This window comes from Vicugna pacos, chromosome 16, assembly GCF_048564905.1.
Source record: "Vicugna pacos chromosome 16, VicPac4, whole genome shotgun sequence".
NCBI classification, from domain to species: domain Eukaryota; kingdom Metazoa; phylum Chordata; class Mammalia; order Artiodactyla; family Camelidae; genus Vicugna; species Vicugna pacos.
In genome coordinates, this window is record NC_133002.1 from 19,309,663 (window position 1) to 19,336,428 (window position 26,766).

At 36.6% G+C, this 26,766-nt stretch overlaps 1 protein-coding gene across 11 annotated transcripts in view; it reads right to left on the reverse strand.

The window, feature by feature from the left end:
- The window catches only part of STXBP4 (syntaxin binding protein 4), a 187,230-nt gene that overhangs the window by 37,730 nt on the left and 122,734 nt on the right, over nucleotides 1-26,766 (reverse strand). Inside the window, exon 18 of one of the 11 annotated variants that reach the window (XM_072938619.1) lies at nucleotides 24,503-24,805. The exons of the other annotated variants lie outside the window; for them this stretch is intronic. Coding sequence (XP_072794720.1) covers nucleotides 24,804-24,805 — 2 coding nt within the window. The 3' untranslated portion in view covers nucleotides 24,503-24,803. Of the gene's footprint in view, nucleotides 1-24,502; nucleotides 24,806-26,766 lie in introns of those variants that run through there. 11 annotated transcript variants of the gene reach the window in all.

Genomic DNA, 26,766 nt, shown 5'->3' on the forward strand with positions numbered 1-26,766 from the left:
TAACTTTTTGAAGGAAAAAAAAAAGGAAAAACAAAGCTCTCAACATCTCAATTTCTGCATTATTACCCAGAGAAATGCTCTTTCAAAAGAAAGTCAAAATAATTTTTAGGCTTGAACACAAAGCAATCTATTTTAGAGACATTTTATGTTGGATCTGCGACTGTACAAGTAAATTTGTAATGTGAACTGCAGTGCCAATTTTAAAAGAACTGCTAGCTAATTTCCCTATGAAAAATGAATCTGTTATACTGAGAGAGAGTTGTAACCTATAAATAACCAAATAATGTAGTATTTTAAGTATAAAAATTTTCTAAGGGAAATAATTTATTAAAAAAACCATAGAAATTTCCTGAATTGTGCTTTAAACACTCCTTAAAATTAGACTTGCATAAACTCTGCATTGTAACAGACAATTCTGGACCTGTGAGTTGATTTCTTACCACATGGTTACATACATCATCATTTGAACAAACAAAAAGGCAAATGAAGCATACACTGTAGGAAGATTTTATATGTTTTTATTGCATGGCTCAAATTCAGAATTTAAGATGTTAACATCATTAGATATGTTATTTCGAGTTAGAAGTCACTCATGGAACAGGTTAAAAGCTGTACTATATTAAAGGGACAAAATGGTAAAAATATTCCTAGAGGTTATTTAGTAGTTCACAGTCCTCTTCATCTTGTCACTCTTTTGGGGCAAATATTACACTAATACCCACTTAAGAGGAAGGAACAAGCTAGCATTCATTTTCTACATTTCTCCTCCCAACAGGTGCAAAAGTCAAAATTCTTGTACTCCCAAGCATGGAGTGACTTCCTTGAACTCTGTTGTGCAGACATTCGAGAAGCCAGCTGAAAAGCTCTTTCTTATGCTGCTCACTCTCATCCCATGATCCAGACTGAGGATAAGAAAGCAGCATTTCACTGGCAGTTGTCTCTGGGCTTTTAGACAGTGCTGGAGGAATGATCTGGTTTAGGTTTGTTTGGCTTAAAATCAGTAACATACAACAGACTTCATTTTGTGCACGTGTAAAACTTAGCATGAAACTTGCTGAGGCTTTTCTTCAGTAGGGTATGAGATCTCTCTGCATAATCAGCCTAAAGAGATGTTGGTGGTGATGGTGATGATGATGATGTGTGTGTGGGTTCCTAATTCCTTTTAGTGTAAAAGGGAAACAGGATTATTTTTTTAAGAATTGCGGTTGTTACAATAAAGACATTAAGGGGTCAGTGGCTGCTGCTGAAAATGAATAGATGGATCTATTAGAAGGGGGAAAAATGAATTGCGTCTTCTCCTTTCTTCTCCATTCAGGAAGACTGATTTTGGTAATTAGAATAGTTGTCAAGCAAGCTTGACTTCCTCTGGTTAACAGAATCAGCAATCTGTTAGGTAGTCCAAAATGGACACTACTATTTGCCTGCAACTAACAGCTGCTTGATGGTTACAGGTGGACAGACTTGATCTAAGAAAATAAGAACAACTGCTCGTTAAGTAGGTCAAAACGTTAGATTCAGACGAACAGAGAAATTATTTAGTAAACCTCTTAAAGTGCTTTCATGAATATTTCCATGAAATGTCATTAGCTTCCTACTACCACAACGTATTTATAAAAGTATCCCATACCAGAATATCAGAATTTGAAAAATTAAATATTTTGGAAATAAGCTTTTGAGGAAACATACTACTGTTCATGGTTTAAATGTTAGTTTTCTACTCTTGCATAATGTATTACCACACACTTAGCAGCTTAAGACAACCCCCATTGATTAGCTCACAGTTCTGTCGGCTGGAAGTCTTATGTGACTGTGTTTTCTGCCCAGGGTATCAAGGCTGAAATCAAGGTGTCAGCTGGGATGAGTTTTCATCTTGGCGTTCTGGGGAAAAATTTGCTCCCAAACTCATTTTTGTTGTTACCATAATTCAGTTCCTTGAAGCTGAATGGAGGACTGAAGTCCCTGTTTTCTTGCTGGGTGTCAGGTGGGAGCTGCTCTCAGCTCTTAGAAGTAGCTGGCAGTCCTTGCCACGTGACCATCTTCAAGTTAGCAATGACCTATAGAATCTTTTTCATGCTTCTGACATGATTTCTCTGTCTTTAATTCCTAGACTCAGATTTAAAATTGGAACTTTAAAGTTGAATTTTGAAATCTGCCATCTTAGAATTCTGCCTACCACTATACTAATGCTCACATTATTAATTTCAGATAATGTCTAAATCAGATGGAGCGTTTTTTTTTTTTTTTTGCTCCTAGGACAGGAAATATCATTGATCAAAATATGTCAAAGGCCACATACTAACAAAAAGATCAGCAAGTTAAGTTTAGGCACAGTAAAGTTGGGCAGAAAAAGTGGGTTTGGAGATGTTGGACTCAAATTTATAGATCTCATCTCTTAGTCTGATTTGGAATCTCATCTAAGCTTTCCCTGGTACAGTTGGTCAAAATCTCCCTCATGCTTGTCCAGCAGGGTAACATCCTCAACGTTCTCAGCAGTGCCTCTGACTTCTTATCTACCTAGACCCTAGACCTCTCAAAAACTTCACTTAACACTTTTTCTACTCACATTTGTTGAGTGACTTCTACTCAACGCTTAGAATGGTGACCAGATCCTGGACACTCAAGAAATATTTGTTGACTGACTGAGGAAATCTGCCTCCCATGAAGGCTGATGGTTCAGTGAATCCTGCACATATTTGAAATTTTATTGTTGTTATAAGGTCTTTGTACTCACCAGGGGAACTTTCTCACAAATATTTGCACAACTGTTACTTGTGGATTTTGACAACAGGATAGTGGAAGATCAACAGATATGCAATTTTAGAAACGCTGTCACGGACCAGATGAAATTAAGTCAAGATCATTTTTGTTTCCACTCTGAGGACAAATAATGCAACTCTAAGCATCACTAGTCCCTAATCATGTAGCATTTTGTCATTAACATCCTTGTCTTTAAATTTTAAAAAATGTGACTATCTAAAAGTCTACTAAGAATCTCATGTTACTTTCAGATAAAGTTTAAAAAAATTAAAACAAAACTTTTGGATGTTTGCCTTTGAGAATATTTGTTTAAATTTGTATTAAGTTCGTTTTAAAAAGTTTTAAAGAAAAGCAATAAAAACACTTCAGTAGAACAGATAAAATTTTCAAATAGTAGCTTTCACACAGTCAGATAAACTCAATATCGACTACATTAAAGAACTTTGCTCTTCCTCCTATGGAAAGAATATTAGTGGCCATATCATAGTTAAAAAAAATTTTAAAAATACTAAAAAATTTTATAGTGTGGCATTTAAAATCCTTTCAAAACACATATCCACAGCAGGACAAGTACATTTTATAGCCCCAAACTGAAAGCAATTCAAATGTCCATCAGTTTGGTGACTGGATAAATAAATTGTGGAATGTCAATCAACAAAATACTGCTGAACAACACTGATACAACTGACATACACAGTACGAAGTTTGGATTTCAAAACCTCTATACTAAGTGGAAGATGCTACATACTTAGAATCTATTTATGTGAAATTTTAGAGAAGGCAAACTATAGCAACAGAAAGCAGATGAGTGGCTGTCTGGGACCAGAGGTGATGGAGGGAACTGATTACACAGGGGCACACGAGAAAGTTCTGGAGTAATGGAAATGTTCTATAACATAACATGATTATGTTGGTATTACACAGCTGTATACATGTGTCAAAACTCAGTGAATTGTATACTTACATTTTATTGTATGTAAATTATACCTTTTACTTTAAAATTTAAAAAAAGCAAAGGGAAATCTCTCACAGCAGCAGTATAAACAATTTTATTAAAGAGAAAGACACTTTGAAAGATGGCTTCAATCTTTCTTTTCATCTTCATGTCCTATTAATCTCACTTAGTGTGAAGTCACCGAGCTATTTCCTATAAGTATTGACTTTTTTCCCTTTATAGTTTTTCAGAAATTGTCCTTTATACCTGGAATGCTCATCACTGTGGAATATATTCACTCAGTAACTATTTTTAAACAATCGAATGACAGTAGACATGCACCAGAGTCTCTTTGTTCAGCTGTAGGCAGATCTCTGATTTAGACACTTCTTAAGTTGGGAAGCATATCTAGATTTTTTTCTTTGATGTACAATTTACATACAATAAAATGCACAAATCTTAAGTGTACATTCACTGAATTTTGACAAATGTATACACGTGTGTAATCCAAAACTCCATCAAGATATAAAACATAACCATCATCCCAGAAAGATACTGTTCCAGTTCATTCCTACCACCATTCCCCCAGAGGTGACTATATTCTGTTTTTTACTTTTAGAAATTCTATTTAGTTTAAAAATGATTTTTATTTCTCTGCTTAGATATCCTATCTTTGCATTCATTATGAATATATTTTCCTTTATTTCATTGCACACAGTTAAAATAAGCACTTCAAAGTCCTTGTTCCAACATCTACATCTTTTGGGAGTTGGTCTCTGCTCATTATCTTTTCACTTAAGAATGGTCACCTTTTCCTGTTTCTTTTTACACTGAATAATTTTGGTTTATATTCTGGAAATTATGAATGTTATAGAACTATGGTAGTCTTTGGGAGAATGGTGTGGCTCTATTTACAGATGGGGGCATCTAAGAAAGTAATTAAGGTAAAATGAGGTCACAAGAGTGGGGCTTTGATCTGATAGGATTACTATCCTTGTAAGAAGAGATTCCTGATCACTCTCTCACGTGTGTACAAAGAAGAGACCATCAGAATTTCTTCAGCTTAATCACAGAGGTAAATTCATACTCTTCTTTAAAAGAGCTTGAACTCATTTAAAAGTAAATCTGCCAATCAGTACAATAAAGATAAACTTCTTTTGAGTGCTAAACCTTATCCTTTAGGTAAATCTGTTGTGAGGTTGGAGGGCAAACAGTGTTTCTAATACAATTTCATCCAACCCTTTTTCCTATCTTTTTCAAAAGCATACATTTTATTTTTTATTTTTATTTATTTGCTTGTTCGGTTTTTTTGGGGGGGTGGGGAGTAGATAATTAGGTATTTATTTATTTATTTATTTATTTATTTATTTATTTATTTATTTTTAACAGAGGTACTGGGGATTGAATCCAGGACCTTGTGCATGCTAGGCATGTACTCTACCACAGAGCTAAACCCTCCCCAACTACATGCATATATTTTAAATACCTGTATATGTAAAACTATTAAAACGTATCAGTCTCTTCTGCAAATGCCTTATAGAGTCATACATTCCAAAACAGCATGTAAGCAGGCACCATGTAAAAATAGGTCCTGAACACTTACCCCTTTACTTGTATTTTTCCATCCAGCAGCACTTAGTAAAGATCATCTATATCATAAGAACCTAAGAAATATGAGAGTTACCTCTCATTTGGTCAGTGATGATGATGATTTATAATTCGGAATAACAACACTTACATGCCATTATAAATAGTCAATTTTTATTTCTGTGTATTAATTTGATTTGACTGATGGAGACAACCATTCAAAGTAAATCAAATGCCAACTCTCCCAACTCTTCTCTTAATTTTATACCATTATATCCAGCTTTAGTAAGGCCCCAAAGTATTTCTTTCCCCTTCATTTAATTATCTTGAATTTCTGAACGACAACAACAACAACAAAACTGCTCTATTTGAGGATCCTGAGAACAAAAGTACGTAAGCAGGAGATTATCCAAACACTATTGTGGAATTTGAGATCTTCTGGACAATGCAAGTTTTAGGGCTAGAGTCTGAGCAAATCTTTCCAAAACTGTGTGTCTGTTTTAATTAACAACAGAAAAGAAGAGGGATAACAAATAAACACAAGGAATATAAACTTTCAAGTTTGAATAAAAAAAGGAGGCATTAGTGAAATCTCTGAAAGAGATTCTCTAATTAAAAAAATTATTTCGTTTCTTGCTTCCAAGTACATGTTGATATGAGATAATGAACTTTAAGAATATATTTTAATGATTATATAAAATACTTTCAACTAAAATGCTAAGTATTTATAGCTAAATACGTGCTTCAAAAGTACTTAAATGTTTCTTCTTTTACCTTAGGTGATCTCCATCTAATTTTAATACTTTATTTATTTATTTTTTTACTTTTAAAGAGACTGGAGTTTGATCAACAATAACAAGGTTCTAGGTTCTTTCTTTCTACTCCAGCATCTTCAGTGCAACCTCATAGTTGCAAGAAGGTCTCCAAAGCTGGACATTGTATCTGCATTGAAGGCAGAAGAAAGGAAAAGGAGGGGATCCCAGCTCCATCTGTCCTTACCCATTAATGAATAGCTTTACAGAAGTTCCTAAGCAGATTTTCTTTCATATCTCACTGGCCAGGAATGGGTTGTGTGGCTACCCCTGGATGCAGGAGCCTGAGAAAGCAAGTGTCTGTCTTTACAGTTTCTAATGAGACAGACCTGGTAGGGCAAACATTGAGTCTTCCATAGACGGAGAAAACAAAAATGAAGACAGACAACAGGTGAGTGGATTAAGGTTAGTTAAGATATTAAGGTACCTGGTTTGTCAGAAAGAGTGTGCCTGTGGTTTTGGGGACCCTAGGGTATCAGTGCAGATGTGCATATAATTACTATTCATGTTGCAATATTTTTCTTGAGATTGTGCTGCTTATAATGGCATAAATGAAGAGATATCTGTTTCAATCTTCCACCTCATAATTCTTTCAGTGCTTTTAAATTATGACAGTTTTTCTTTATCTTCCATTCACTCCAATTTCCTTTTGGTTCCATCTCTTCCATTCAAATTTTCTCAGAGCCAAATCTTAAATGTTTCATTCTCTATGCTTTCCTGATTTTAAAACAATTTCCCTCATTATTCTTTTGAGCTATTAGCACTTTGTACCATTTATAAAATAATTAATATCTTTAATTTAGCATTAAGGTAATTTGCACAATTATTTTATTCCTCTCCTTCCACAAACTGCTAGCTCCTTGAGGGTACTGAGTCTTCCTCAGACATACTTGGTTCCAAGAAATTTATTTTCTGAATAGAATATTTAATTCATTTCCTTTCATTTGAGTAGTCAGACCCGTAGGGTTGGAAAGAAGGAAATGGAAGAGAAGACTAACATGTTTAAGAACAGGGTCACTGTTAGCCTATAGTAAGGTTGTAAAAACTAAGGGGAAGAAAGGGTTCTATTATGGGTTGAAAATGTGTGAGTGCTGGAAAACAGTACCTCCTCTGAGCTGGAACAACTCTGAGGTACAGAGCTTGGAAGGCTGGCAGTCATCCTGTGGAAATTATAAAATGGCACCCCGTCCTCAAGGAGATGCAGCGCTGTGCCACAGCATCCAGGTGGGCGAACACAGCCAGGGTGCTATTTCAGCCCCCAGGTACCCCCTGGACCTTTGCTTACTGTGCAAAACGCACAGTGCTCTGTGGCAGCCACAGAGAGGAATTTCAGAAGTTCCACTTTCACCCTGTGTATCTACAAGTGTTTTATGATTTTTCCAGGCTCGACAGTGATGGGAAACACAAGACTCTACATTTTTGGATAGGTCTAATTGTCCAAGGTTCTTGGTCATAATTGAGCCAAAACTGTCTCCCCGTTGCTTCTATCTGATGGTCCAAAGACTTAACTTCTGATGTATACAGTAACTGTGCCTCAAAGCAGTGTCCATGACTCTGGTAGGAAGCTATATCCTCAGTAACCTACAGGTAATAAAATGGTGTGTAACTGTTTACAGGTAGGGACCGTAGACACAGTTTTTGGTTATTAGACATTTGTGCTTATGTACAAAAACCTGTATTTAAAATCCAACAAATCAAATCTAATTTATAAATCTTGAGAATCTTCAACTTCATTTCTGGTTTTCCACCACCAGATCACTGTCTTCTATTATACTCTGTTACCTACTTACTTTAGTAACTTGCCATCCTGCATTGTTCACTGACATTTTACTATTAAATGTGGAATTTGAATTTGAAAATATTATTATTGATAATTAAATGCTTACAGCTACATTTATAGAACAGTAAGAAATGATATTAAAAATGTAGATGGCTTTAAAATTATTATTTCTCACGTCTTCTAAGCATCTTGGGTAAGGTCTGAAATTAATTATAAAGAGAATTTCAGAAAATAAGGTAAACTTTTTACACCCCTTTTAATTTATAATATTTTCTACTTGAGAGGTATTCTTTAGTAACTAACTAACTAACTGTGGTTATATGTTAAGAATAAAAGTGAGATAATAACATTGGCTTGAATTGATGATCAAATATATTCTTAAAGTAATCAGTGTGACTAAATAAAAGAAATACAAAGGCTAGGTGCAGAGACACAATACACATATGCTTAGAAAATTAAAAATAAGCAAAGACTCATTTTCCTTGTTTGAGGTATTCAAATATCAAAACTATGAAAGAAAAGGAATATACTTTTATTGTGAAATTCCATTTATTCAATGGTAACTTACTAATGCATTTTGGTAATGAACATCAGCTGAGGTAAAGTTGACCTCTGTACTGGTTACAGTAGAGGATTAACTGTCAGTGAAGGTATCATATATATGTGGATATATCTTAATTTTATATTTATATATTTATACATTTTATTTTAAATCAAAACGTATAAATATATATTCATTTGCCAATTTTATTGGGCTAAAGTCTTTTCTTTGTTGATCGGTCCTCTGATTAGGGGTCTGTGTTGTTCTGCAGAAACCACACTCAACAAGCATCAGCTATCAATTCTAGTTTCGGTTTCTTCAATGTGGATGGAGAATTATGAACGGTTAGGAAACAACCCAAGAGCAGACTCCTTCAAGACTTTTATAATCTCCCTCCAATCTTTCACAGATAACTCTCTGTTACAGCTAATCAACAACACTGTTAACTAACCTTTCTGAAATCTCTCTAAAGCATTCAACTTAGTTTTTGTAAAATTGACTTTTCTTTCCACATTCATACTTCAACAAATTATAAAAATTACAATTAATTTATAGTGACAAGTACAACTGACAATAATCATTTTGGAAATAAACAGAACCAACTCTGGATACATTTTAACTGGAAGAAGCTTAAGTTCCTGGTAGTACTAGGGAGAGGCCTGTTAAGATTGGTTAACTACAATGAGGTATCACCTCACACCAGTCAGAATGGCTATCATTCAAAAGTCCACAAATGACAAATGCTGGAGAGGCTGTGGAGAAAAGGGAACCCTCCTACACTGCTGGTGGGAATGCAATTTGGTGCAGCCACTGTGGAAAACAGTATGGAGATTCCTCAAAAGACTAGGAGTGGACTTACCATATGACTCAGGAATCTCGCTCCTGGGCATATATCCAGAAGGAACCCTACTTCAAAAAGACACCTGCACCCCAGTGTTCCTAGCAGCACTATTTACATTAGCCAAGGCATGGAAACAGTCTAAATGTCCAACAACAGATGACTGGATAAAGAAGAAGTGATATATTTATACAATGGAATACTATTCAGCCATAAAAAGACGACATAACGCCATTTGCAGCAACATGGATGCTCCTGGAGAATGTCATTCTAAGTGAAGTAAGCCAGAAAGAGAAAGAAAAATGCCATATGAGATTGGTCATATGTGGAATCTTCAAAGAAAAAAAAAAGAAAGAACATAAATACAATATAGAAACAGACTCATAGACATAGAACACAAACTTGTGGTTGCCAAGGGGGCAGGGGGTGGGAAGGGACAGACTGAGATTTCAAAATTCGTAGATACTGACAGGCATATGCAGAATAGATAAACAAGATTATACTGTATAGCACAGGGAAATATATACAAGATCTTGTGGTAGCTCACAGCAAAAAAAAAAAAGTGACAATGAATGTATGTATGTTCATGTATAACTGAAAAATTGTGCTCTACAGTGGAATTTGACACAACATTGTAAAATGACTGTAACTCAATAAAAAATGTTAAAGAAAAGATTGGTTAAGATAGTTTCCACTTCTTGAAGAAAGCAGTTCTAAAATACATACATATATATACACACATACATATATAAGTGAAATATTAGTGACCAAAGACTCTCTTGTAATTTACTAAGAATAATTTTTAAACACTTTATCTACCAGGTGAATTACTTGACTATTCAAAAACATTGGCTTTTAAAAGCATTTAGTTTCTCTATGATTTTCACAATACTGTACATGCCTAATTCTCCTTCTACATGGAAGGAAAAATTCTCCCCTCATACTCTCGCCCCAGGTGATCTTTGCTGATGCCTCCCACCTCTCCTTCTTCAGCCCAGCCTTTCTTCTGACTCCAGACTCGTACAAGCAACTTCCCAGTGACACCTCCACTTAGATGCTTCGCAGGCAGATTACACGGAGCTTTTCTAAAATGAAGTTTGGATTTATTTCACAAAGCCGACCCTCCCTGAAATCCTCCCCATCTCATTAAAAGAATCTGGCCTCCTTATGTTTCCTGAATAAACTATGCTTTCTTCTTGTTCTTTACAAAGCTTACCATAATTCGGAAGTGCAGTTAAACTTAATTTTAAAAATCCAGTTACTCTCTACCACGTGTATGCTCCAGGAAGGCCGTGTCTGTTTTGCTCCCTGACTTAAAACACTGTGTTTGACATACAGTGGGTTTCCAATCAGTACTTGTTGAAGAAAGGAAAGAGGGAAGGAAGGAATAGAAATGATGATCTAATTGAGGGAGGGAACAGAGCCCAAAGGAGAATGCTTTACAGTAATTCTCCGAGTCTCTGGTAAATGCTCAAACACAAGCTAAAAACATTGCATCAATCCTGTAGTTTCGCCCACATAGGGTACACATCTGTACCTTTGGGAACAGCTCGGTGAGTGAGTATTTCATTCGTCATACAGATGTTTGATGTTATTTAGATATGGCTGAAACTATCATTTTATTTTCTCTCAGTGCAGCCAATTTGGATAGATCTCTGGTTCTTTAAGATACATAATTCTTAAGTGTTGTGCAATTTAGTCAAGGCCAGAGTGTTGGAACGCCTTGACCGTGTGGTGCACGTTAACTGAAATAACTTGGATTTTGTCCAATTTCCAGTAACATAGCATAATGGTCATCTAAGACCTATGTTCAGCAACAAAATCTGAATGGGCTACAAAGAGAAAATTTCACAACTGGTCTCTTCTATGCTAAGGGCTAAGCCAAGAAGAAAGGCTGCAGTATGGCTGAAGTCTGCCATGTCACCTGATAGATTGCAGAACTGGATAGGTGTTTGTCTTCCAGAGTATAAATACTCATCAAGGAAAAAAAAGAATGCGATTATAATAGATTATAATCACAGGAAAGATTCTTTGAATAAATTAAAAAATTTGTTTAGTACAATATTAAAGAGTCAGTGTCTGCCTACCAAGAATTCCAAGATTACATTAGACATGGAAATAAGAAGTTTCTTTATGTATACAAAAAAGCATATCATTTTTTAAAAAAAACCTAAAGAGTGAATCTTTAAATATTTACCTCCTGAGAAATTTATCTCTAGAAAGATTCTTGATTATACTTAGCTTATTAGCTCATCTGCATTATAGCAGCACTATGTACTTGTTTTTTATTCATAAAAGGTCTTGATTAAAAACTTTACAGAGACAGTGCTTCTATGTAGCTGACTCACAGGTTATTGTCAGTGGTAGGTGAGCAGAGGGAATACGCTAGTTTTGTACAGGAAATACTACAGAGACTTGAAATCTAGGTCACATAACAGAGCACCACTATAACCGAAGATCACACAGGCCTGATGTTTTTCTGTCTTCCACTCACATAAGAAAGTCATGTTTAAACAAAAGTTAACAATTAACTGCCTTGTAATTACACTTGGTTAACTTACATGATGACTAGTTATCACCATAATTATCCTTTTTGACCTCATCACAGTCTTAACAGGTTACTTTCATATTCAAGGAAGTTTATATTCACTGTGTACTAAGAGCAACCACTAGACAGAAAGCTTGATAATAAGATTTGTGCTTCTGTGAAATTTTTTATCTGTAAATCTCAAAACTGTTCTAAATACCAATTAGGTTTCTGTAGCATCATCAGGCCGTAGAGTTAAGATGGGGAAACTTGACTGGTCACATGGCAGGTCAACAACTGAGCATATGTGCTGCCCTGTGCGTTTCAACAGGTTTGCTTGCCTTCCTGGTTTTCTGAACGTGGTATTTCGGTAAACCCCTGCGTGCTGGGATTTAGGCACTAAATGGTCTTTGGAAAAAAATAAAAAATACCACAAGATTCTTTGACAATAAAATATTAAAGCTATATTCTCAAATGCAAATGCACTCCACAGCAACATTTTTTGAGTGCATATACCAGGTCTTTGGGAAATAGCAATATCTCCTTTGAGCATTAAAAAAAAAGTTTATAAATGTGTATGTTTCTTTAAACTTTTTAGTTCTTGAGACATGAGAAAGTAGCTCAGATGTTTTAGTTTAAATATAAACAATCAAACAAGGCATTATTTCCTGGATTTGTCTTTACTTCTATATTGCACTAGTAAGACTAAGGTAGAAAAGCTAAACTGACCCATTCGTTAGCAATTTAGAAAAGAATGGAAGAAATCTTAATTCTGTAGTTTCCCATCATGGTTAAACCTAGCACATGAACCGCTTCTGATTAGCTCAGATTTGACTCCCGAATGGTAAATTTAAAAAGGACTCCATGTGCTGCAAGATGACATCTCTCCACCCTAACTAATACTCTCATCACTTACGGCTGCTTCCCTTGGCAATGGCTTTGGAGCCCTGAGCCTCAGATTCACCAAAGGCAGAACACTGCTCATGAGTTACTACTGTAAACTGGGGTTGGGCTAGAGATCCAAATATTCTAAGGAACAGCTTATTTTAAAATAATCGTGTTGCTGCATTTCATTAAAGAGAAAACAAATAAACAATGGCTTCTATGTACTCAGTGAAAATGACAGGCTTGACCCTGTCTACATCCAGAGCACGTGGCAGATGTCAGTCCCAACAGCTCACAGTGGTTGTGTCTGTGATCCTGAATGGTGGCACCGTCAGATTTACGACTTGCTGGCAAGGCCACGGGCGAAAGCTCCACAGCACTGGTGTTAGAGTCTAATACAGCTTCCGTCCATCACAGGCTATGGGATCTTGGGCAAGTTACTAAGGTTTCCAAACGTCCATTCAGTGAACATAACCCAGCATCCTGCAGGGTTGTAATGAGGACTGAATGGCATGTGAAACATCTAGCACAATGCTTGGCACATAATAAACTTTCAATAAATGTTAGTTTCCATCCTCTTTTCCCTGCATTAAAAAACTTGAGATGAAACAAACAAACAATGGCTTCTACGCCAAAAAATAAAAAAAAAAGGTGTAGTTAAAAATTCAGAAAATACATAGACAAAAATTTGCTCTTTTATTTGGGAAGAAGTACATAATAAGTCCCTCTTTAAAAGAAAACTTCAAGATGATGAACTGAGGCAAGACAAGTTGCCACACAAATGTGACCTCCCTCTTAGTCAACTAACAAATGAAAACACACAAACAACTAGGAAACTGACATCTCTGTTGGATTAAGAACATCAAAGTTTTTTGTTATTCACATCTCTAGGAAGTCATATTACACATGGATATATTTTTTTTTAATCTTTGGATTAGAAAAAAAGTGCTAGATGATTTAAGAACTATGCTTAATATATTGCATTTATATTTTTAAAAAGCGCCCATGTGCTTCCTAAGGAAGTCTTTGAAGGCTGATTTACTGCAAGATACTTAGAAAAACCTGCAGCAGTCTGTTTCCTTAAGTTAATGTCAATTCACCACCTTCTCAAGCAACAAAATAATAGCACTTCGCTGTTTATAAAAACTCTCTAACCCGAAGCATAGAAATGTGTGGCACAGAACTTTGTTGGTATCTCACCAATAAGGACAGACTCACCTTTGGGTAACAACCTACCTTACAGTACTAGAACAGAGCAAAGGTGTTTTCAGAAAAAGCTAAGGCTGACAAAAACCTTACAAAGAAAGAATATTATAAATACTTCAACTTTTTTTTTTTCTAAGCTCCTAAACAGGAGAGTAATTGAAAGAGTGCCCAAACCCTCAAAATCAAAGTTGGCTCTGGGAGATATAGCTGTAATTGTCATTCTCAAATGACCCATTGAGTTTGACTGGGAGAACTCGGGGCTTAATTCTGCTTTCAGTCATGAGCCAGGAGAGAGGCGTTGCATCTTTTATGGCCATCTTCCCCTGCCTTGATGGTATTCGACCAATTACTTTAACCATAAGGCTAACAAGGCCATTTTTCTTAATTTCCTCTTGCTTTAAAGATAAATTTCCTCTTGCTTTAAAGATACTTAAAATACATTCAAATCCTTTCTCGAAGTAAACAAAAGAAGAAACTGTTTTCCCTTCATTTCTCTGTTAAATAGCTCACATTTAGCCTAGTATTAGAAACATTTCTGGCACAACAGTGTGCACATAGCACACACAGCTGTGATGTGATGCCCTAAGGGACACATTACGGCTAACGGCCCATCCAGTCATTTGATTATCATTGTATGGTTAATGGCTTCAGGATAATAACTTTAATACAGATAATCAAATGCTTTAATTAGTTTATTAGCCTTTTTTATTTCACAACAGAGGCAGGCCATATGCGACTTTACTGTGGGGGCACACTGCAGTGCAACTTTAAGGCCATTACAGACAAGCATCACCCACAACTGGGTTCCTCGGCTTCTCATATGAGCTCAGTATCCAGGAGCAGAGGTGGCTCTCAACCTAGCTTGTATTTGTAAACAATATCTGCATGTTAAAACCAGTGACAAAAGTACATAACATCAGGAAAATGATAACTCAAATAACCGAAGTGATGAGAAGTCTTGCAAATGAGTGCCAGTGGAGGGGAAAACACAACAAGTAAGATTGGAAAGGTGTTGTGTGTGCCAGATAGCAAGACAATTAAGCTTACAAAAGAACCATTTGCCATTCGTTCCTATATTTTATAGGTGAGGAAACTGAGGCACAGAGTGATTGTGACACTCACCAAGATCATGTTGCTGTTAACACCCAGAGATGCGATTTGAACCCAGGCAATCCGATTCTTGAGCTCATGCTGTTGGCCACTAGACTCCTCCTCCCATTACATAAAAAAATAACCCCAAAGTGTTAGAAGTTTTAAAAAGATGAAATAAAGGACAGAAAGTAGTCAGGTCACAATGTAAATGACTGCCTCTTGGTGGTAGATTACGAGCAACTTTCTCTGATAATTCATTCTTTTTCCGGATCTTCTCAAAATAATGAAAGTAAAGTTTAACACATTTTTATGTCAGCAACAATAAAATAAAAAATATTGCTGCCTAACTTTTTTCACTTTTATCTTAGCATTTCTCAATTTAAAAACTATGCACACACTTAAATGACATTCTGTTGACAGCTATCAGAGCACACTGGATCCCTCACTAGAAAGTCACAGAAACCTGGGCACAGGCAGGGGTTTGTTTGGATTAAGTAACTTCTAACGTATGTTGTAGGATCAGTATAGATTCAGCTCAATTTCCTATACTTTATTTTTACCTTAATCAAACACCTTTTAGACTACAGAGTTATATAACTGATATTTATAAAATGACCAAGAGGTCCTTCGAGATACTGAAATGATTTATGAATCACAGAAGAAGAATTAAATTGACATTCAAGACAGTGTTGGTGTAAAACGATTTCTACCCTCACTAGTCTACTGAGGCTTCTCTCTTAAAGTTCACAAATGCTTACACTCACAGCCAGTCTGCTCTTCACATGTTGTCCTCTTGTTATCAGCATTTAGAACTATTTAACACTCCCTCCTTGAAGTCCTCTTCTCCTTGCGCATTTCAAAAAATATTTTAATTTATTTTTATTTTTTTAAGCACCCTATAATCTCTTTATTTCTGCTCCCATCATCCTGACTGCTTCTTACCTGGTCCCTCTTCTTCTGAGCTGTCCCTGAAGGACTTTTTTTTGTCTCCTATTACAGCCTTTCTCTACCACATTAGATCTTCAATGATCAGAACTACGTAAATAATCCCCTAAACAACATCTCCAGTCCTGACCAGTCTCCAGTCTCCTCCTCCATGTCTGTCGTCCTCTCTCCCGAATCTGTCTTTCCTTCTGAGTTCCTTGTGACTTTGGATGGTTCTACCACCCTCCAATAATCCAGGCTTGAAAATTCAGTGTTATTTTTACTTCTCTTCCTTGTTTCTGTCTTCAATTGATGTTTAATCCCACACAGTCTGCCTCTATGACCTTATTCCTCTAGATATTTGCTTAACACATACTGCATTAAACTGCTGCAGGAGACTCTGGGGCTACAGCGGTGAACAACACAAGTGAGCGCCTGCCTTCCTGGAGCTGATATTCCGGGGGTGGAAGCAAACCCAGTTGCAGGTGGCAGTCAGTGCTATTAGAACAGTAAGAGTAGAGGGAGAGACAGAGTGGCCAGGAAAAGCCTCTTTCAAAAGAAGAAATTAAAGCATGAACTTGAATGAAATGAAAGAGTGAGTCTTGTGAAGATCTGAAGACAAAAACCATTTGAGAGAGGTGGAACAGCAAGTGCAAAGGCACTGGGGTGGAAATAAATTTGACATGTTTGAAGAGCTATAAAAAGACCAATGTGGCTGGTGTAGCATAAGCAAGGGAAGAGAAGCAGTCATGAAATCAGACAGCTAGACAGGACCAGAAATGAAGGACCTTGTAAGCCATGGTAAAGAATTTGGATCTTATTCTGAGTGTGATGGGAGTAACTGGGGAGCTTTGACTTGGAGGGTGATATAGCACGATTTATGTATCAAAGACCACTAGAGAACAGACTATAGGGGATAAGTAATATAGTGCTTGTTAACTTTTTAAAGTACACATTGCTACTGAGCAGTTATCAATTCATTCTTTTAAAATGAAGGTTTCAATTCAACAGGTATGTGATTTCTTAATCATAAATAATGACATTATGAGTTGAAATATTTTCATTTCCTTAGTTTAGATTAAAAAATACCATGCTCCTGAAATGGACAGTAAAAGCAATGGAATATATATTTTTATACATTTTATACTTCTATGTTATGTAAATGAAACCAAATCTTTTGGGCATTTTTGAATTCAGTAATGTCCAACACAGCAATTAGGGATTAATTAATGAAAGCATTTGTAAAGAATTCACAAATTGTTAGTAATGAGGTACAATGTACCACACATTCAATGTACCAAACAGGAATGAATAATGGTAAAATTATGTTTCCACTAGAGAGCTACAAAAAAGGAAGCTGACAATAAAATGAATAAAAGATAAAGGCATTCCAATTATTGTCAGGTTATAAAAGGTTTGTATTTTTATGTGATATGAAGATAGAAAATGGAGACATAACAAATGAGTCCATTATGTCAGTATCATTTGGAACCAGACAATTAAGCTTTTGGTATTTGCCAATACTGAATAAGACTCATATAAAACTAAACATGTCAATTATATCTCAGTATTAAAAAAAAAACTATACACAACTCTGTAGACTGAGAAGGAAAAAAGAGAATTGTAAAATTATCACTATTCATATTAGGTTTTAGAAGTTGCTTTTATAAACAAAAAGCAATCTACTCATCTCTGTATCCTCAGGGTTTATTCATTTGCTTTCCTGTGCACAAGTTGAAGTGTCATGATTGCATTTTCATCCCTGAAAGTCTAAGAAGGAAAAGGAGCACAGTTGGGAAGGGTGACTTTCCTTCCTTCTCATTGGACTTACAGGTGAGGTAACTTAACAAGGAATTCCTTCATCACACTGTCACTGAGCATCAGCTCTGTGTGACCAGCCTGTGAAAGGTACTGGGGCTGTTCCATGTGAATGAGACATCACATGGGGAGGATGGAGGACTGTTTCTCTCAGGAAGATTCATGACAGCACTTCTAACATGACAGCAGCTGTCTGCTTCTGGAGGCTGGTGCCTTAATTATGCTTGGAAAGGAGTATTTCTATTTCCTTCTATTTCCCCCAGACTTCCTTTGATTGGATGGAAAAGAGTCAAAGAGGTGGGGGAGAAAGAAGAGTCATCTCATGGGAAGTCTGAAAGCTGACTCGAAGTTATAAAAATGTAATTTGTATCTCTTACTCTCATAGAAGGGAGTTTTCTTTATTCCAGGGAAAATTCTAGCTTTGCAAAAACATTATTTTGAAGGTCACATTCTCAAGTCGGAAGATGGAAGCAAACAGCAGTATTTTATGATATTATAATCTTCTCCTGCTGTGTAACAAACTACTGCACACTTGGCAGATTAAAATATAGATGTATTTTTTACCTCACAGTTTCTGTGAGCCAAGAGTCTGGCCAGGGCTTAGCTAGATCCTTTCTTAGGGTCTGGCAAGGCTGTGGTCTCATCTGGGGCTCGACTGGGGACGATTTTGGTGTTGTTAACAGAATTCAGTTCCCTGTGGTTATAGGATGGAAGGCTCCAGTTTCCTGGCTGTTGGCCTGAGGCTACCCTCGGCTCCTTGCCACGTGGGCCTCTCAACACAGTAGTCACTTCTCTGATGCCAGGGAGGGCGTCAAAGGGCTGAGAGACTCCAGCAGAACCCTAAAATCTTATGCAATGTTATCATGCACTTCTGTCATCTTTGCTGAGTTCTGTTAGTTACAAGTAAACCATAGGTCCTGTACGTACTCTGGGGGAGGGGGCCACATAAGGGCATGACCACTGGGAAGCAGGGATCATGGTGACCACCAAAGAGGCTGCCTATCACGTTACTTTGACTTTTCACCTCTACATTAATTTAACATACCGAGTCTTCTTTCTCTTCATTACTGCTTCAACTACAGCTTGTCTCATCCTTAATTTTTTAAAAACCTTATGTTAATCTTAGCTTTGACATTCCTGCCACTATTCTTAAAGAGTTCTAGTTAGTTCTAGGTTGTTTCTTTGCCCAACATGTTTGTATGTTTGTTTAAACATCTAAGCTCTTCAAAGAGCTGTGTGAAGCTTCCCTTGATTTATTTGTACGTCTAGACCTTTTCTTTCCTACTGAGACTGTAAGTAATTGTATACAGTATAGTTTTTCTTTCAGGATCTCTTAACCCCACAAGCCACATTCCCATCAATGGCTTCTAAACATGAGAACAAACCCATTTTACCCAAATTTAAAACAAAATAAAACAAAACTGTTTTCATGGACTCTGTGGTATATGTCTAGATGTGTACATACTTAAGCCATCACATTCTCTTCAGATTCTTCTGGAAGAACTACAATTCCAGCAGATCTTACACAAAATGGTTGAAGTGCTTCACTCTTCAGCCTGGGACACACCGGTTAATGATCTACCTTGAGAAAGTACCATACATACTCTTTTCTGGCTGGGCTGTTTGAGGCCCACTCTTACAGATTTACTTCGGTTTCTTTCTGTTTTCATCTCTAATGCTCTTTATGGTGCATCACTCTCACTCACAATTTATCGCTTTCAATAGTCTTATTTCCTTTCTATCAGATCAACTGCTTTGAAAAAAAAAAACGCGTGGCCATTCACGGAAATATTTTGGTCAGAAAGTCCCAGCTGCTGGTTTGTGGTAGCCCACCTAGGTCTACAAGTACAAGACAGAAGAGGTGATTCTGTTCCTCCTCACGTCTTGCCTGCATCATAACTGAGCCTCAGCCTCTTGTTTTCTACCACAGGGTCATCCTCAGCGTTAGCAGAGCCAGCTTCTCTTCTGAGTGGCTGATGTGCAGATGCTCAGCAATATTTGTAGAAAGAACTATTTGACATCTATTTGTATATACACATGGGTATTTCTGTTTATTAGATTCACACATATGGATGGGTATTTATTTCTGTAATAGGTTCCTGGAAGTCAAACTGAAGGGTCAAAGAAAACGGATATTTTTAGATTCCTGGAGACACAGACAGACCACTCTCCAAAAGAGCTGAACTGAGTAGCATCTCCCAACAGTGTGGGTGTGTGTGCTGGTTTCCTGATGTGTTCCCGAATGCTACAGACTGATGGTCATTGTTAACAGATGGCCCTCTGGGGAATAAAAATGGTGACTCACTAGTTTAAATTCACTCCTTAAGTAAATGATATTATTATGTTAAACATTCATATACATTATGTTTATTAAATAGATATTAATAATAATTATGGAATATGAATAGTTCATGAACACCTGCTATGTGCCAGGTACTGTTTTAGGTGTTACCTAAGTTGTAATGAACAAGACATTCAAGATCTCAGGTCTCAAGGAGTTCCAATTTTAATAGAGGAGACAGAATTGACAAGAAAGTAAACAAAAAATAGAGTGGAGTCCTAAGAAGAGACTGAAACAGGGGAGTGAAATAGAATATTTGGAGGTAGAGAGAAGGCCAAAATTAAAGAGGTAGTTAGGAAAGGCCTTTCTGAGAAGCAGACAGGCTGAGGACTGAATGATTCAGTGAACGGGACCTCTCCATCCTGACTGTCCTCTTTGTTCTTCTCAAACATGAGGTGCTCTCCTGCCTCCAGCCTTTGCACCTGTTGCCTGGAACATTCTTCCACCAGGTATCTATATGGCCTGCTCCTCCCTCATATAGGTGAAATGCTTGTCAAAGTCTTGCAGAGAACTGCCACCCAGTTATGCCCATCCATGGGCGATTTCAATATTTCCATCTTCCGTTCAAGTTCAGCAAGGCCTCCCCCTCCGTATACAAGACTGTATGAAACATGGAGAGCTCTCAAGACTGCCAGTTGGACACAGACTTCTTTATCTTATCAAACTTTATAGCCATGAAAAAAATTTTGAGTTGAAGCTGGGTTTCCTATTCAAATTCTACTACTATGAAGGGTGAAACGTTACTTTGAACTTGTTTTCAGGAGTTCTAACACATTGTTTTCACATGTTCTCAGTGGAATAATTTAATAAGGATTGATAAATTATAGAAATCTATGTTAGTAGAAATCTTTCGCCACCAAGGTTTCCAGCAGCACTCCAAAAAAAAAAAAAAAGGAGGAGGAATAAAATAGTTTATCATATTGGATTGAGTTGCAACATCCTTTTACATAATGACAATGAACAGTGAAGATTTTAATGATGTTGATGACAATGATGCATACTAAGTATCTACCAGATATGAGCCACTTTATACACATTAACTGTCATCAGCTGGCTACTCTGGTTACACTATCTTTAACACTCACAACAACCCTATGAGTTGGTGGTATCTCCATTTTCATAGGATGAGGAAAATAAGACTCAGAGGTTACAGAACCCCAAAAGCACAAATCTATTAGGTGTAAGAGATAGAATTTGAAACCTGCAGCATATGGTCTTTTCACTATACCATTCTGCCTTTATATTAGTTTAAAAAAACTGTCTTATTTGATAAAGATGTCATTTAGGGTACAAACAATGAATTTTTATGAAAAAACTGAAGACAATTTCACAAATGTTACTTCATTTTATCCTGTAATATAATGAGCTATAATGCTCATTCTTTCCATTTTATAAATGGAACAAAAGTGAAATTGAGGAATTTATCTAAGGTTTAAAAGATCTTAGCTGAGAAGTAGGTTTTCTCACTCGCAATGTTCTATCTCCTTTGATTTTAACTTTCATTAGCTTTTGGGGGTTATTATCAAAGAAATGAGAAACACCAGTAGTATTGTATAGTCCCAATATCTAATCATTCTAATCTAATTGGTGATGTTGGTTGGATGAGTTCAGAAGGTCATAAGTTTGTGAAAAGTATTATTAAAGATTTAGTTTGTGAGCCTATATCCTCAGTTTTAAAGTTTTAACCTTAGTAACATTTATTATTCCCTCTTCATACAATGTTCTACAAATGATTCCAAAGAGAACTTTAATTTTTTACTGTAAGGTTTCCATGATGTTTAAAAAATTATTTCACTTTTAAAGGATGCTTTACATTCCATAGATAGTGAATACTCACTCTAAAAAAAAAAAATCAAATAATACTGAGGTTCTAATAGGAAAACAGATACTCTCCAAATCCAACCTCCTGAGAAAACTTTATCAATGAGTTAGGTATCCTTCTATAACTGATTGAAAATTATTAAAGCTTCCTGAACCAACATGATCTGTTTCTTTATTCTGAATAAAATTAGTTAAGGTGAGGGAAATTTGGGTCAATGATTCTAATTAAAATAAGAAATGAACTCTAAAACATAATCTTGTATTTATACAGCACTTCATGTTTTACAAAGTGCTTTCATACTAGTGCACTTAATCCTTGAAACAACCTTACGAAGGCTGTATCCACAGTTTAGAGACAGGAAGCTAAGACTCGGAGAGGTCATCAAATCTTATCAAACCTAAGATAACGCTGAATGTAAGACACCTCACCATTTTATATGCTCCCAAGAGGAAAAAAAATATTGCTTCAATTGTGATATAATGACTTAACTATACCCCTGTGAGACTCGTAGGACTTAATATTAGAAGGCCTAAGGTGGGGTTTTGGCATTGTCCTTTCCAAGCATGTAACTTAAGTACATCTTTTAAGTTCTCTGAGCCTTCATCTTTTCATATCTTTTAAATTAGAAGTAAAAATGCCCATCACACAGGGTTGAAGGACATATTAATGTACAGTAGTACTTTAAAACTGTAAAACTGATAAAATTTTTAAGAACCTTCTTTCACTTTTATTATTTTAAAATAAATTACCTGTAATAGTTATGTGAATATTCTGTTGTTGAAGGGGGGAACTTTTGGATCTGAACTGAACTATTTTTATCACATCAAGTAATTATCAAAGCTGGTACTGCACACCACTGCTGCTGCTGTCTTCTCTGAGACGAACTGTTAATACTCTGTCCTCTTATGAACTCTGGAGAACACCTATTCCATTAACCTAAAAGAATGCATTCGGCTTGAATGAAGACGTTTTCTGTCCTTGAGGGAAAAATCTTTCTTTTTGCCATCATTGACATTTTGCTTGTCCAGTGATAGGACTGCAACTTGAACTACACTTCAGACATTCTATTATTATAGTCGGTGCTAATTGTGAAAGGAATTAGAGTTTCATTTTTTGGAAGACAAATGATTCACTATACTTTGCCATCTATGCCTTCTGTAATTTCTGAAGTAGTCCTTGTATTTTTTTCTGCCCTTGTGCTGGAAATCATTTTATGTTATAGTCTGTTCACCATGTTATTACTAAGGTATACAGCCTTTTACTTAATTAAATCCTAGATATTGTACATCCTGCGATTCCCCTGATGACTAATTTCCTACCTTGTGGGAGAAATTAAGTCTTGCCATGCCTTCATACCTTATGGCTGCTGGCAGTATATGCGATGAAAGTATGTATCTGAAACACTGTCCTGGAAATGATCTTCCATGAAAACGCATACCACACAGCTCTGCGATTGATTCACCCTGGATATCTGTTTGTGTATATTAAATACTGGAAACATGGTGGCTTCCTGAGTTTTATGACTGACAAACTATTATATTTGCTTCCTGTGTACCAGTAGAGAACAGTAGATGGTTGCAATAAGATTTGGTATTATTATATCGTTTCAGCACTTTGATTCTCAGAAACTTGCTTAATGAAAAAGGCAAATACCCACCAGTTAACTAAGGTGCAGAAGGAACAATAGGGAAACATGAGGTAGAAAAAGATCCAAGAGGATGACAGATAACTGCTTTGTGCTCCTGTACTTTTGGCTACTCACTGACCCAATACACATGTGAATATCAAGTTTAAACACTAATACTGAACTTCCAGTGTTCAAAAAATTATATATAATTACTAATCTCTCTTTTTAAAAATGATATTTGTTTCTTGCTACCCCAAACCTAGCCTAAGCCATACCATCTCTTAAGTCAGTCATGTCATAGCTGACTAGACTTCCTGCCTGAATGAGCTTTTAAAATGTAGATCAGATCATGTCATTCCTTCTGAAACCCAAATTCCTCAGTATGATGTTCAAAGCCCTGTATGATCTGGTTCCTTTCTACACTTCTGCCCTCATCTCATGCTACTCTCCTGTTTGCTCGTATGCATCACATACCCAAGCTTTTTAAAATTGTCCCTCAAACATGTCAAGGATTGCTCCTACCTCAGGGCTTTGGAACTTGGCTTCAAAAGCTACCTCTTCCCCCATCAGTTTTCTCCTGGCTGGATCTCCGCTCAAATGTCACCTCCTCAAAGAGGAGCAGCATCCCCACTTACTCACATTCCCTTACGCGTAATCTGGTTCATTATACGCACAGTAGTTGTCACTGTCTGGAGTCGTCATGTGCTTGCTTGCTTGCTAACTTATTTGTCCATGTCTGCCCTTACAATTTACTCAAGCAGCTTGACAGCAAGGATGCGGTGTATGCTGTTTTCAGAGGGCCCACATCAGGGTCTGGCCCACTGTAGATACTCAATAAACAGTTCATGAAAGAATGAAGTAGTGAATCTAAGTGAATCTAAATGATTAACCTTTCCTTAAGTGATATATTTTTTTCCTCTCACATTTTTTTTTCTTGGAAATAAAACTGTACCAGGAAAGAAATTACTAATTTTTCTTGACGCTCATAATAATTTGTCCATTAACACAAAATTAAATAACTCAAGCATAGTTTATTTTCCAGAAATCACCCAAGATTAAATTTGATTTATTTTCTTAATGCAACATTACACCAGTGACCTACTTTCAGTTTGCAACAGTACAAGAGAATATGTGAGTTTACTGTTTTTCTTGAATGGTAAGACACCACGAATATTTACAGTGGGTATTATCTGGCTCTGAATAATCAAGTCACTAGAAAACAGGTCTGCCTTACAAAAACAGGTGAAATTGCCTCTCAGATGGCATTAGAATCACATAAGCTGTTCCCTTCTGCCTGGAATATCTTCCCCAATTCTAGAAGGAGAAAGATATATAAATAGTATGATTGCTTTATGTGGAAGTAAATACCATAATGTCCATTCTGAATAGCACAGCTGAATTTCACCAAACATATATACATGGCTTTTCCTTTGATAAACTCATGTTAGTTAATAAATATATGCTCTGAAGGAAATAAGGAGAGCAAAGATTTGAGACCTAGAATAAATACAATGAGAAGATGCTATAACAAGGCTGAGTTTTGGGTCTAAAAGAAAAATTATGAAGGCTTTCAAACACGGCAGTACTGAATTTCCACTTTTTCTCACAAAAATGTTTTCCCATCTGCCTAAATAACTTCCAATTAGCTTCAGAATGTAAAGACAAAGCTATTACTGACATTCTAATTTTAAAAGTTAAAATATTGCTAATTTCAGATAGGAATACCTGAACTGAGGTAGGGTTCTCACACAGACAGACATGTGTAATCAGATGGTTATCGCTTAGCAGAGGAAAAGTTTATCCTTATTTTCAATGGGTTGAGTAAAAGCTATATAATTATTCAACCAATTTGTAACAGTTGAACATCCATAAGAAATGCCATGATGGAAATACTTATATATACATTTTTAAGCACATTGCTCATTATTTTCTTTGCAAAAATACCAACAGGTGGGACTACTGGGTTAAAATACATGACCATTAAAACTTTTTTTTTTAAACTCTCAAAAAAACTTTTCAAATAGACCTTTTAAAAGCTCTTGCAAAACTGATTCCCACAAATGTTGTGCCAAGTTATATCCCCACCTGTGGTGGATGAGAATATTGACTTTCAACTTTAATTAGTGGCAGGCCCAGATGGCTCCTAAATTGGAGGAATTTTTTTAATGCCTAATATGTGAGTAATTTAAGAAAAGAAAGCGTATTTTCTGCGGGGAGGTAGCTGCTCCCTGCTTCCTTTGCTCAGGCATCATTTGGGCCCTCGTGGGTGCAGAAACCTTTGCTCCAGCTGCTCATCTCAATCCTGTGAATCTCAGAAGCTTAAGACTCCAGCTATCATTATAGTTTTACCCTCTGTCTTTGATGCAGGAAGGTGTTCCTTTCTTGGTCTTTATCTTTCAAACACACATACACAATTTTATATGTCATTTCTAAGTGTAGGAGCAGAATGGGGTGGTTTTGGCAAGAGATCATGCTACCATCTTGATCCTGAAGTCTATTCTGAATCTTGACAGCTATCTCTATTTTCTTGAATTAATACTGTAGACTTTTTCATAATCATATATTTGTACGTAAATTATATATTTATTTATAAGGGCTTGAAATGGACTGTGTGTGTATGTGTGTGATATTTCTCTTTATACGAGCTTGAATGTAAAGAGCTCTCTACTCAGAATTCGTTTTTGACCCTTGGAAGAATGTGTGAACCCCCTGGATGCCCTGACATTTGACCATGCTGTTGGAGTTACATTCTCAAAGCTCAGGTGGGAGGCTGGCCCACGAGTCCCTGCACTGCATGTATAAGGATCATGCAGCAGTCTGAGTAGGGTGAGAAGGGAGCCGGGACCACAGGCGGCTGTGCGGAGCAATGTGGCTGGTGGTGCAGAAGCCGCTATGCTGGGTCCCCTTTACATTTAGTCACATGGATGCCCCAGTGCATGTAGAAAGTGCATCTAGGCGGTTTAAGGGACCAAGCCCCAGCTGGCCTTCTGCTTTACAAAAGGTCTGTGTGGACCTTGAGATTCAACAAATGGCACAGACTCACCGAGATAACAGAGTAAGAAGAGTCCATCTCCCCACTAGCCAGTCTTTGACTTCATTCATTACCCCTTCAAATTAGAATGCACTAGGGGTGCCCTCCTGCCGGGGTTCCCTCCAGTTACTCCCATAATTGCTACTGTTGTTTAGTAGAGGGAGTAACAAGTTGGACTTTGGTCTTTTCTTCTATGAGGTCCTACCTAAGTTGAAGAGATTTGGGGATTTGCCTGTAACTGCTA